The 13,265-nt window shown below is 37.4% G+C and overlaps 1 protein-coding gene across 1 annotated transcript; it reads left to right on the top strand.

Annotated features, from left to right (window-relative positions):
* Nucleotides 1–9,808: 9,808 nt before the first annotated feature.
* On the top strand, nucleotides 9,809–10,890 carry LOC145073600 (uncharacterized). The gene is made up of 2 exons (XM_079020140.1): nucleotides 9,809–10,045; nucleotides 10,132–10,890. Exons 1-2 carry the CDS (start codon nucleotides 9,872–9,874, stop codon nucleotides 10,711–10,713), a joined length of 756 nt encoding a protein of 251 aa, XP_078876266.1. The 5' UTR covers nucleotides 9,809–9,871; the 3' UTR covers nucleotides 10,714–10,890.
* The last annotated feature ends 2,375 nt before the right edge of the window (nucleotides 10,891–13,265 follow it).

The raw sequence follows: 13,265 nt of genomic DNA, 5'->3' as shown, positions 1-13,265 counted from the left end.
TAGTATAACTTATGTTTAAGTTCATTATCATTATTATGAGCATATAAAAAAATTTTAACAGTGATTCCAAATCATTATACTGATTGATCTACTTACGGGGATGATGTAGGCTGTGATTTAGTGAGGTGTTTAAAGTGGCAAACAGTATACTTCGTATACCAAACAGATCCTACCTCCGATATGATCCTACCTGGTTTTTCGTTACTTGATAGATCATGAAAGTATACTTTGAGTTACTGATGAATCTAGACTAATAATTAGTCGCAATAAAGATTAGACTAAAACTTAGCGATAATAATGTTAGGTGTCGTCGAAGGAAAAATAGAATCGTTTGAAGCAAAGCGCTACCCGAGTTTGGAATCATCACTATAACAAGTGAGTGCATAGTTACTTTCATCTTACACATAGACATGAAGTATTTTATATAAATTACGTACTATGTGTGCATATTATCTGAATACTCGTTGTCTAGGTTGGATGAATGATTTTATTCATGATTTAAACTGTATATATGTATTTTATATCTATGAATATGTTGGGCAAAACATGGGTTAATGAATGAGAAGGGATGAAAGAGTAAACATTGGCGACTATGGACTTAGTGCCTATTGTATAAACCCTGGAGACTATGGACTTAGTGCCTATTGTATAAACCCGGGCGACTATGGACTTATTTCCTATTGTATAAACCCTGGCAACTATGGAATTAGTGCCAATTGTATGAACCTTGGCGACTATGGAATTAGTGCCTAATGTATAAACCCTGGTGACTATGGACTTAGTGCCTATTGTATAAACCCTGGCAACTATGGGCTTAGTGCCTATTGTACAAACCCTGGCTACTATGGACGTAGTGCCTGTTGTATAAACTCTGGCGACTATGCAGACTTAGTGTCTAAACCCAGGTGATTATGTACTTAGTGTCTGTTGGATAAACTGTGGTGCCGATGGACTTCATTCCGATTCCTTAGGATAATCCTTAGGTAAGAATAAATGAAGAATGGTGGATTATTAGGGTAAATCCTTAAGAGTAAAGAAGATAATGGGGATGGGTAATTCGGTTGATTGTTTGATGTTTAAACATAATAATTATATTATTGTGGGTTGAAAACCCTATGGACTCAACAAGTTTCCCAACCTGACCCACTCAGTTTATTTGTACCATAGGTGTCGATATGAAGTTACATTACACTGAGAGATTAAGGAGACATAAATCACTAGTGATAATGAATGTAAGTTATGTTTATTCTTATGCTTCTGTATTGACGATGACATCCGAATGTTTTAAAATGAATGAAATACATTTCTTCGGAGATGCTTTGATTACGTATTTATCATGTTTTTATGGGAACAAATTCCGCAACTCTTTTCTTTAAAAGGTTATTCTGATTTTCGAAATAAAGCATAAACAAAATCGGTCTTTTCTGGCCGTGAAAATGGGGATGTCACATTATGTCATTTCCAGTTTTCCGTGTTCGAAGGAAAGACTGAGTAGGCATGAGACTTTCAAAGTTGATATGTAAACCCAACATTAGGCTAGATGATTGCGGTCTTAGGCGGCAATATGGCAGTGTGAGAATACACAAGAGGATTTATGTGGTATGGTTGGCTTGATATGAAACCATAGTCTGCTTTCTTGGGATATAGGCAAGTTAGGTGCTAGCTGATGGTTTCAGGTGATTAGGGAAATGAATCATGAGTGAGAAATTTATTGTGTCTACTGTATCCCGATTATGAGAATGATTCCTTTTGTATTTATGAATGATTCGGCAATAAATTGACAGTTCAATATTTGAAGGGAAGGAGTGTGGTAGTTCATTTGTTTCCAGATAGGAAGTTATTGTTATGAATGGACTGCCAAAATTATTGCTTGTGTATCTGTATGAGTTTCTTGATGTTAGAGGAAGTCATGATTGGGGAGTTTCTAATGTCTCCATCTGAGATTTGGAATCTCTTTGAGTTGTTTGGTCTTTATCTAGAAGATCATCTTGCGGTGTGTTATACATTCCAAGGTTCATGGATGTTATGCTTCTCGTTGAGCCGATTTGAGTTTTGGTCAGTTTTCAATGTCATTTGGTGGTAGTTCGAATCTTAAGTGGAGGATAATTGGGTATTATGCTTGGAGGATAATCATTCTGTTCGAACTTATGGTTTCAGAAGAATGAGTCATATGTATTTGCGGCTCGGGTATGTGAAACTTTGGTTTAGGATTTGGTCAAGATGGGGGTGCATAGAAAGATTCCATCATATGTATGTGTTTAGGAATACAAGAGTCGTTTAACATACATAAAATTCATGAAAATTTTAAACTTTTTAAAACAACCATAAATCATCATTGTTTAAAATAGTTTCCAAATCAAGTTTAATATAAGAGTTTTCCCAAAATCATAAAAGAAAACATGAGGAGGTGCAGGATCACGCATTCGCCTTCCCACGGTCCTCTGAGGTACCTGAAACATAATCCAAAACTGTAAGCACAAAGCTTAGTGAGTTTCCCCAAATTAACAATACACAACAAATAGCACATATACAATAACAATATGCAATGGGCCCACAACTAACAGACTGGATTACCACTGAGCCCACAACATAATTCATGCTTGCCCTTGGCCCACAACTTATGTCTAGCTTGCTCCCCGACCTAATTCACTCCTCGGATTGAATATCACTAAGCCCTCGGTACGAGTCTGGCATGCCCTTCCCGACCCTCAACTCATCTTTGGAATGCTCATGAGCCCTCAGTATGAGTCTAGCATACCCTCCCCGACCCTCAGCTCATATCTTGCTTGCTCCAGGATTTGTAGGCTACAACATGGAGCACTACAACCTCAACCCAACCCACACAATATATCGACATATAAACAAACAGTATCACAGGTAGTCCTACAGATCTACCAGACTAGCATATCAAACTAGCATGTATATCTATCCCATACTCAACATATTAATGAATATCAGGTTATCAAAGAAATGGTTCGGCCTTAGTGCCTTTGACCTATAAGCACAGTGCGGAGAACTCACTTCACAAACTAGACAGAAATGATAAGGCCCGACTCCGAATCTCAGCTCTCTACTCAATACCTACATCCACCAAGTGTGATCAATTCCATTAAAATCCCGAAATACCCAAAATGCCCTCAAAGTCAAACTTGGTCAAACGTGTTCAAACTCAAAGTCAACTGGTCAAAGTCAAATGGTCAAACCCATTAAACCAACTTAGTCAACCCAGCCAAGTCAACTCAATCGAGTCAACTCAATAAGGGCTGACTCATACGAGTACATGGGCGTAACCCAGAGATATGCTAAGCGTATGCGAAAGCTCACAATGACCAGCTTATGGGGTGGCTAACCAAGTACGTGGAGGGAGCGTACTCCCACCTACACGGGGCATAACCTCGTAGACTTCAAATCCTCATTACGTGCTTAATGGCTTAAGCACTTAAGCTCATACTTCAGAGATCTACGGTTTCAATGCACCCTAAAGTCATAAAGTCTCCAACTTTATGACTTCGCACATCCATAAAGTCCTTAATACAAGGTCTTAACTAATTAAGACCTTCTACAAGATGCATGAGACAATTCTAGCCATTGGGACCTCATTTTTATGGCTTAAACATTCCTAGGGTCTGAAAGGACAACTCAAAATGTCAATAACCAAACATGCACAGAGTGGGACCTTTGGGACAAGAAAAGCAACATAAAACTTCCAAAGATTAGATCTAACAATCAAAACATAAAGGTATATACTTTATATCTTATAGAGCTTCATAAAGGGCCAACGATCCAAAATCCAAAAGCTTGCTTCCACTTCAAAGCTTCTTGATTCAACTCATCCTTCCTCTAATGCACCAAGAACACACTTTAAGTCTCAAATCACACTTTAAGGGACTAGGGTTTTGCAAGAACGACTCAAAGGATTTGGAGGCTAAAAAGGTGGGGATGAATGAGCCATAAGGATGTTTAAATACCCCTCAAACCCTAAAACATATGGTTTCCTCCAGACATGAGTACACCTAACATACATAAGTGCAGTGTTGTAAAACTCGCCGAGTTGGTCGATTACTCCTCCGAGTACTCGCTACTCCCCCCCTTGTCGAGGCGAGTTACATAATCCCGAGTACTCCCCGATCGGCCCCTTACGAACTGAGTAGTGTTGTGAAATTCGGTCAACTCAGTGATTAATGTGTATAATATACTTAATGATTTATTATTTAACACACACATGTGATTATTACTACATATATATCTTAAATTTTTAGTAATTATTCACGAAGTGAGACCATTATGTGTTTTTCATTTTTTGTGTATTCACATGTATCCAATTTTGTTATATATTTAATCAACTTATGATTTTGACATATATAATTTCCCTAAAAATATTTGTACACAAATTTCCAAATCCAAGTACTCCCCGACTACTCCCGGGTACTCCCGAGTACTCACTACTCGGTAGTCGGCCAAACAGGTACCGAGTAAAGAGTTCTACAACCTTGCATAAGTGTACACCCAACATACTAAATCGCGCCCTAGAACGCTCAGCGTACCCTCATGTACACTTAGCGTACTCCTCTTATCCCAAAATTACAATACTGCCACTAGGGCTTCTCATTGCTACTTCCTTCTATTATAAGGTACCAAAATGACATAAATAAAACCATAAGGATAAATTTGAAAGTACCTGAATATCGAGGTGTTACAAGTCATCCTCATGGCAAGAAGTTGTTGGACGAAGAACTTGTTGTAGCCAATGGTTTCTTTTGGGAACGTCGAGGAATAGGTCAAGAGGCATTTAGGTCGCTCAGGTTGAGTATCGATTGTTGAGGGATTTGTCACCTTGTTGTGTAGATTGATATATATATATATATATATATATATATATATATATATATAGTCTAGGATGGGAAGTTGATGATCGGTTAATCAGTTCAAAGTTTGTATGTTTAGTCTCTCATGGGCTTTGTCCAGTAGAGTATTGGTCAATGGATTAGTTGTCAATGCACTCTCGATATTTGGTCTTTTCATTCATCATTAATAGAATAGGCTCTTTAGAAGTTTCAAGATGTATCAGTTGGAGTTCAACTGATGCCTCAACCTATTGTCATAAGTCTTACATTGTACATTTTCACTTCTGGATATGGGCACCATCAATGGTTGGTTGTGCAATTATTGTTCATAGAAGGATTGAGTTTGGTAGATGACCTTGTTTATTGGAAGTTCAGATGTTTGGGCGTCGTTTTTTAATTTTCAGGTGTGGCTTGGGATCTAAGAAGAATTGAATTTTGGCGTGTTGCGTCGGCAGGGACGATATCTGTATTGAACCGAACAGGGTTTGCAAGTATTTCTGATAGCTTTAAAAGTTTTGTCAAGTTAGATAAGTATTGGTAGGACCTATTCGACTTCAATCAAGGTGTGGTATCTTAGTTTCGACCATTCATGAGGATGTTTCAGTTAGCGGCTTAGGTTCGTCATTTCGGATAGATTTATTAGTACCACACCCTATGGGTAAGGTTGTGAGGAAGAAGGAGTGCAGTAGATCTAGGGTTGGTTATGTGTTTCTCTTGTGGATATATGTAGGATGAGTAAGATCGCATGAGGATGCTTGGCTCGAGTTATTGGCATGGTTCTTAATTGGTTTGTAACCCTTGAATTGGAAGAAGAGTGCAACTGACTATCTCATTTTCTGGTTGTGTGCGACCATGTTTTCGTCTGATTTCGCATTGGTAGCAGCATATACTATGAAAGGAATTGTGTGTGATTGAAGGTTATGGCATGTGTTGTGTTCGGTTAGCATTGAGGGGCACGTTGTTTGCATTCTTACAAGATAGTGGATTGATGGTTCAGTATCATTAGGCCCGGTGGTGCTGGTGGTGAGTCTTCGGGCTTTTGGTAGAATGACAGCAAGATCGGCGTAGTATAATGAACTTCCCTATTAGTGGTTGAAGGTGTCATGACGTATCGTGAGCCAGTAGCTAAATGTTTCATATGGGTGACACCCAATATTCATTTGATTGAGATTCTTAGGTCTCAAATCGTTAGTGTTCCTGGCATGTTTGGGTGTTAGTGCACTATTGGGAGTCGAAAGACTCAATGACCCACTGGTTTGGATCATGTGGGCAGTTAAAAGTTGTTGGGAGTAATAATTATGCATCAGAAGTCTCTTGCAGAGTGTTTGCAATATGAACCCCGTTTGATTGTGGGTTGCTTATTTGAAGTATGGTTACCAATGTTGGGTATCAGTTATAGAGACTTGAGTCGTGAAGTTCGTTGTAACTGTATCGAGTGATTCGTCATGTGGATATACACCTGAGCTGATAAGGGATTTGGATGCAATGTGAAATTCTTGGATGGACCAACATTATGCTCGTAGGACCAGTGGGTTGGTGATGACTTGTCAGGAAGTCAAGTGGTTATTTATGGTTGGGCACAACTTCTGGATTTAGGATTGGCTAGAATTCATGGTCAATATGTTTTAAGTATTCTTTCCACATGTTTTGGTGGTGTTCCTAGTCACGGACTAGGGGTAGGTACGACAAATGGATGATCATCAGATTCAGAGTATGGTTTTTGAAGTTTAAAACTGATGGGTTTTCGGTTCTGGAAAGTATATTGATGGAGTTGGTTGTGGTTTTTGCTTTTAGAGTTCGTAGTTGGGTGGTTCTCACTAAAAGTTGGGTCTTACAGTTAGGGAGAGAAAGGTAGTCGTTGCTATTGAGTAATTTTAAGATTATTAGGTTGTTTGTTGGCAGTTGTTGTTTTTCGTGTGGTCTCTCGAGTTTTCCTTATAAGATACCTTTATTTCGAAGTGGTTAAAGGGAGTTTGTAGAATATGTTGACGTTATTCGTGTTCCACTTCAATGGTTATCTAGTTGAGACTCGTGTTGGGAGGTGGTTTTGATTCAAGTGGAGGATTCAATAACACTGAATAGTCATAGGTTGTGTTTTTCTAGTGGTATCAGTGAGATAATTCAGGGCCAGAAGGGTTTTGTATGTTTCAGATTGTGAAGTGAAGTCATTTTGACTATGTTTCGAGATGGTTTTGCTTGCTTGGGAGTTTCAGACTTCGAGCAGAGAAGTGATGGTTATTCCTTATTTGTTAAGTTAATAGGTCATGAATTCATTATTAGACAGGGTATGTGAGTTTCACTAAGATTGGGTTTGAGTGTAGTAAGGGAAGGTGATCAAGATTCTGGAAGGATTGTCTGAATGGCCTGAGGTGTAGTCATGAAGGATTTCGATGACGAAATCTAATTTAGGTGGGGGAGAGTTGTAACACCCTTTTTTCAGGTAATTTCATTTTTGACCCTAAATAATTAATTTGTTGCAACTCGGTCCCATGGCTCACTTAATGAAAACACGTCGTTAAGTGAGTATGCTGAGCGTACTCTTTGGTGTGTTGGGCGTACGTGGCAAAAGTGCAAACCCTAATTTATTGGGTTTGAGCACTATTTAAGCATCATTAACTTCTCAAGACCTTTTTCCTCATCAACCTCCATCTCCCAATTCATCCCTAGCAAACCCTAATACTTTGTGCGAGCCTTTTTGAGCTGAGAGTGCTTTTTTGGTGTTTTTGAAGGAAGATGAAGGAATGGAAATCATCTTGGTAGTTCAAGGTATCTTGGATCCAAAATTGTTTCACCCTTAAGCATCCTTTCGAGCTATAAATTCTGAAACTTGATGAGTTATTTTCTTATATCTTGTTCACCCTAAGTTTATGTTTGTTTTTGGTCCCATAAGCTTGGTGATCATTAGTATGGATTACTCTAACCAGAAGAGTTGTCCTTACAGATGTTTTTAGTTGTTAGGAACCATAAAATGTGATATTGGACCATCTATTCCTTCCATGCAAGAGTTATGATGTCTTAATGGTTTATTAAGTTAGGGTTTTAGCTTTTGGACCTTTTCTGGCCATGGAAAGCCATAAAGGTGGAAACTTTATGACTAAGAATGATGTTTTGGGTCTAGATAGAGTTCAGATGAAATATCTTCAAGGAATAAGCACTTAATGAGAAGATTTTGACCCTGGCGGAGTACGTTGGGCGTACCAAGAGGTATGATGTGCGTACTATGTTTGAAACTCGTGGTTTGGCTGAGTCACGACTACGCCCATCGTAGTGACTGAGTACGCAGGGCATACTCAGTCAACTTGTCTTTCCTTGACTTTTTGACTTTGACCTTTGATCTAGGGATTGACAAAGTTTGACCTAGGGTCATTTTCGGTATTTTGAGGAGTAGTTTGAGATTAGGTCATGATTTATTGTATAGGTGACCTGTAGAGTCAGCATCTGGAGTTATGATTCGTTCAGCTACATTTCAGACTGTGAGGTGAGTTTCCTCACTGTACTTGTGGGTGGAAGGCACCAATGCCGACCCATTCAGTTATGTATCGTGGTATATAGGATGTTGCAATGATGTAGTGATTGGTTACATATACATGATTATATGTTTGTTGGCTGTATGTTCATCTGTTGCATATGTTGACATAATACGGTTAGGTTTAGGGAATACTACTCTATGCGGAAGCCAACAATCCTGGGAGCAAGCCAGACATAAGTTATAGGCTGGAAATGCAAATCAGACTTATGATGCGGGCTTAGGAGCAATCCATGCATGAGTTGTGGGTCGGAAAGGCAAGACAGACTCGTGATGTGGGCTTAGGGATAATCCAACCTGATGGCTGCTGATCCGAGGGTATTCTAGTCCGATAACTGATTGGACCCAACATGCACTTTTGTATACGTTCTATTTTGTGTGGTATTTGGGGAACTCACTAAGTTTTGACTTATAGTTTAAGTTTTTATGTTTCAGGTAGTTCAGATGATTGGGGCAAGGCGAAGACTTGATCATGCACATTTTTCAGTATTTATAAGAATTGATTTTGGGATACTTTGATTTGTGATTTTGACTTTTGGAAACTAAGTTTTGTAAACATATATTGTTCGTGGTTTGGTTTTGAAAAATAAAAATTTCACCTTGATTTTTGGAATGTTACAGCATAGGACCATAATTCCAAGAATTTAATAATTGTAGCCATAAATGAATAGTACCTGAGAATCGGGTGTTACACTTTGGTCTTCTTTCATGGTTCCAACGTCTTTTGACAAGACATCAGATGTCTTCCGGTCAATAACACTCTTTTGATAAACATTACATTAATGATCAAATCATTCTACAATTTAAGATTTTTTGTCTTTGGGGATTGAACTGTCTGATATATAGATTGCTCCAACGTCATAATTTCTTTTCCAAACTCCTGGTGGATGAATCGAAATGTGTATATATCGGTAACATGGCAACTACACGTTAGTCCAATATTAGGAGGTTATTATAATAAAGTTATCCAGAGTCATTATAATTGGAATCTATGATTGTCGATGGAATCTAGTTTGCGTGGTGGTGGCAGAGGTGGTGGTTGGTGGTGGAGGGGAGGTGGTGGATTCATATATGAATACACTTACGTTTATATTCAAATATAAATATTACTCATACTCTATCGCAACCATATCCTGAAATATTTTGTGGCAAAAATAAATAATTGAGTGATAATAATTCCCCAACTGGGTTTTCTTTCTTATAGTTTTAATCAAGCCGTTTTCCAAAAAAAAAAAAAAAAAAAAAAAAGAAAGGGTAATCTTACCTAATCCAAAGCTTCACACTAGTAATAAAAGAAAGATAAAATATTAATCGATGTAAAATAGCCTGGAGGAAGAGTATTCATTTGCAAGTTGTGAATAGCATCTCAATTCCTTCCAAAACTCGTTGACAAAGTCAGATCCACCCCTCCCATGAAATAGATCATTACCATGCTATATGTTGACATTCATTCCCATTGGATACCAAAAAGAAACTCAGTTGCGAAGAGAAAAAAAGAAAGATGGGGTGGGCATGGAAGGAAGAACACTTAGATATAATCCTAGTCCCATCTGGGTTCTTGATCATGTGCGTCTATCATCTCTTTCTTTTCTATAGATATCTCAAGCATCCTGAAACCACAGCGATCGGATACGAGAATCATAACAAAAAGGCATGGGTTGAAAAAATGCTTCTGGTATATATAACTTCAACCACTTGTATTTCATAACAAAATTGTCTTCTTTCTATATTTTCTTTAAAACTTTTCTTGAAATGATGCAGATTGACACCAAAGATAGAGGGTTTGTAGTAGCTGTTCTTAATAGCCACTTATCTGCTTCAACTTCCCTGTGTTCCATTTCTCTAGTTCTATGTTCTCTTATCGGAGCTTTACTAGGAAACTCATCTAATAACTTTCTTACAAGCACTTTTATCTTTGGTGACACAAGTAAATCCACCAGCTCTATCAAATACATCGGCATTTTATCATGCTTCCTACTGGCGTTTGCTTGTTTTGTACAAACTACAAGACATTTTGTGCATGCTAGTTTCCTCATAAGCATGCCAACAGGTTCTGTTCCTGTTCTTTGCATCCAAAAGTCGGTGATAAGAGGAAACAATTTTTGGACAGTAGGATTGCGTGCACTCTACTTTGCAATCACTTTGCTCCTATGGATTTTCGGTCCAATTCCTATGTGTGTTGGTTCTGTAGCTACAGTCATAATGTTGCATTTTCTAGATGTCAATAAAGCACCCATGATTGAATATGGATCACACAAGGGTTCAAACAGTGATCACCTGCGGAATATTGGACATGAACTAGCTTCTGTGGTTAGGCCTTTTGAACACAACGGAAGGCCTTAGAGATATGCACGAAAACCCCTTGAAATCTAGTTATTTCGAAGCTTAAAGCTCTATGTTCTTGCTTATTTGTTCGTTTTCTTTTGTTGATTCTATGATGATTCTTTTCATATCAGAACAGGCTTAATTGGTTGAGTATTGTAACTATGTTATTTTTATCTGAACCTATCTTTTATGTTTCCTTGATTGACTTATTCTTTTGCTTTTCCTTTTATATTTTCAAATCTATCTTTCATATTTAGTAAATCCAATTCTTTTACAAATTATTAGTCTGAGTAATGTCCAAATATATAATAAAGCAAGGTTTTATGTACTATACACATATTTACATATAATCTGACTTCGTTTAAGCAAAAAAATTAATACCCAAGCACTTCAAATCAGTGTTTGAATTAGGAATCAAAACAATGGAGATTTCAAATTTTTAACCAAAGAAACAGCAAGTTGACTAAAACAATGTAGATTGTAGAAATGATTAGTCAATATTTAATAACGAAATGTTTAATGCAACTTGGAAATATAGTATTCGAGTTATTCAAGTCAGAGCATTTAAAATTTTAAATCATTATTGTATTTTAATCCCTAATTTATGTACATATTTTCATAGCAGCTATATTTCCACTTACCAATTTGATGCTTCTATTTAGAATAAAATTGTTTTTACATTTTCGCTCTTAATTAAAATTTAAAAAAATACCAAGAGATATAAATAGGGTAGGGATGTCAACGAAGGCAAACGGGACGGGGAGTGCATCCCCCGCTCCGAAATGTCCCCGTTCCCCGTCCCCAACCCCGAAATGTCTAGTCGTCTTACCCCCACCCCCACCCCCACCCCGAATCCTCCTTATGATCCCCGCCCCGCCCCCGTTTCCCTGCCCACAATTGATTTTGGGCTATTTTATTTGGAATAAATAAGTTATTTTTTTAGATAACAAATAATTATTTATAGCACAATTTTACATGTTAAAAATAAAAAAGTTATGGCATCTTAAAAACATTATACTAATAACTTGAAAACATTTTTTTGTTGAATTTTAGAAGCTCAAAATCATGTTATTATTTAATATATTTATATAATTAATATATGTATAATTTATTAACGAGGTCTCCATGGGGGTTTTGGGACAGGATTGCCCACCCCGCCCCGCCCCCAAAATTAAAACGGGGTTAAACCTTGCCCCCGCCCTCGTCCCTGCCCCCGATTGTTTTTAAGAAATACCTTCAAACGGGATGGGGCCCCCATGGGAATGGGGTCCCATGGGATTTTTTGACATCCCTAAAATAGGGGTTTATATGTCCACCTCTTATCCATAACATATTTAAGCCTTTTCGCCCCTCTTCTATCATTTTTTTTAACAACAACTATATTCTATTTCTAAATTACTCATAAATCCACTTTTGAGTCTTCGAGCTCAAGAAGGAAGGATAACATTGGATACCGTTGGGCTAAAAGTTATTTGGTCCATTTCTTTATAACTTACCAAATTAATTTGTTTCTATTTTGTGTCTATATTTATCCCTTACAATATTTCCTCCGGCCCATACAAAATCTCAAACGGTGATCGGTCAATGCTGACATGATAACTGTTATTGTAGGAAAATTCGGTCAGAGGAAGGTAAGTATCCCAACTCCCTCCAAAATCTAATACACATGCCCGGAGCATATCTTCGAGCTTCTGAATCATCCACTGGCTTTGACCTTGTGTGTGTGTGTGTGTCTGTGTGTGTGTATATATATATATATATATATATATATATATATATATATATGACTTATATTTTACTTCAATCTTTAGTATTTGTTATTTATGTTATAATTTGTTTAGGTTGGGTATAGTTTGTTTTGTTATGGACAGCATGTATTATATTTGAACATACAGGTTAAGTTTGGTTCGTGGTTTATTGGTGGGTCATCATTTGGATCATATAAGTTGTCTGAATACTGGTTACAGGTTCACTACTACAATACGCACAAAATATCTCAGTTTTCTTTCTCTCTCATTGTTAGAGTTACTATTCTTAGAGTTTTAAGCTTGTAGTCAAATTGATTCATTGTTCCTGATTATTTCATTCTAAGAGTAGTTTAGGAGAGAGTACCGTAGGCTATTGTAGTGAGTTTTTATATTGTAAACGTTGTTCAAATGAACCGATCTATCATCAATAATAGATTGTTCATATTGCGAAACAATTCCTATTATTTTTCACATGGTATCAGAGCTCGATGTCTTCGGATAAGTTACTCCAATTACTCCTCTTTTGTTTCCCTTTTGATCAATTGTGAATCTAAAGGTTAGGGTTTATTTTCCCTTTCTCTGCGGTTTTTGTTCTCTATTCGTCTGAATCTTGTCTCGACACCTGTTGTGTTGATCCAAGACTCCGATTGGAAAGAAAACTATATATCTTACTCCATCGGTGTCCATCTAGGATTTTCAATTGTTTTTTTGTGTTCATGCTCTTTATAAGACCTCGGTTACTGCAAGTTATTGTTTCTCTTTGCAGATTGTTCGTCTCAGTGGTTCTGTTGAATATTTTAACGATATATAATCTTACAACAA

Source organism: Lactuca serriola, chromosome 9 (assembly GCF_051521515.1).
Source record: "Lactuca serriola cultivar US96UC23 chromosome 9, Lser_US96UC23_V15, whole genome shotgun sequence".
Classification (NCBI taxonomy): Eukaryota; Viridiplantae; Streptophyta; class Magnoliopsida; order Asterales; family Asteraceae; genus Lactuca; species Lactuca serriola.
Note: the sequence above shows the minus strand (reverse complement) of the source record. Positions and strands in the feature narration are given on the sequence as shown.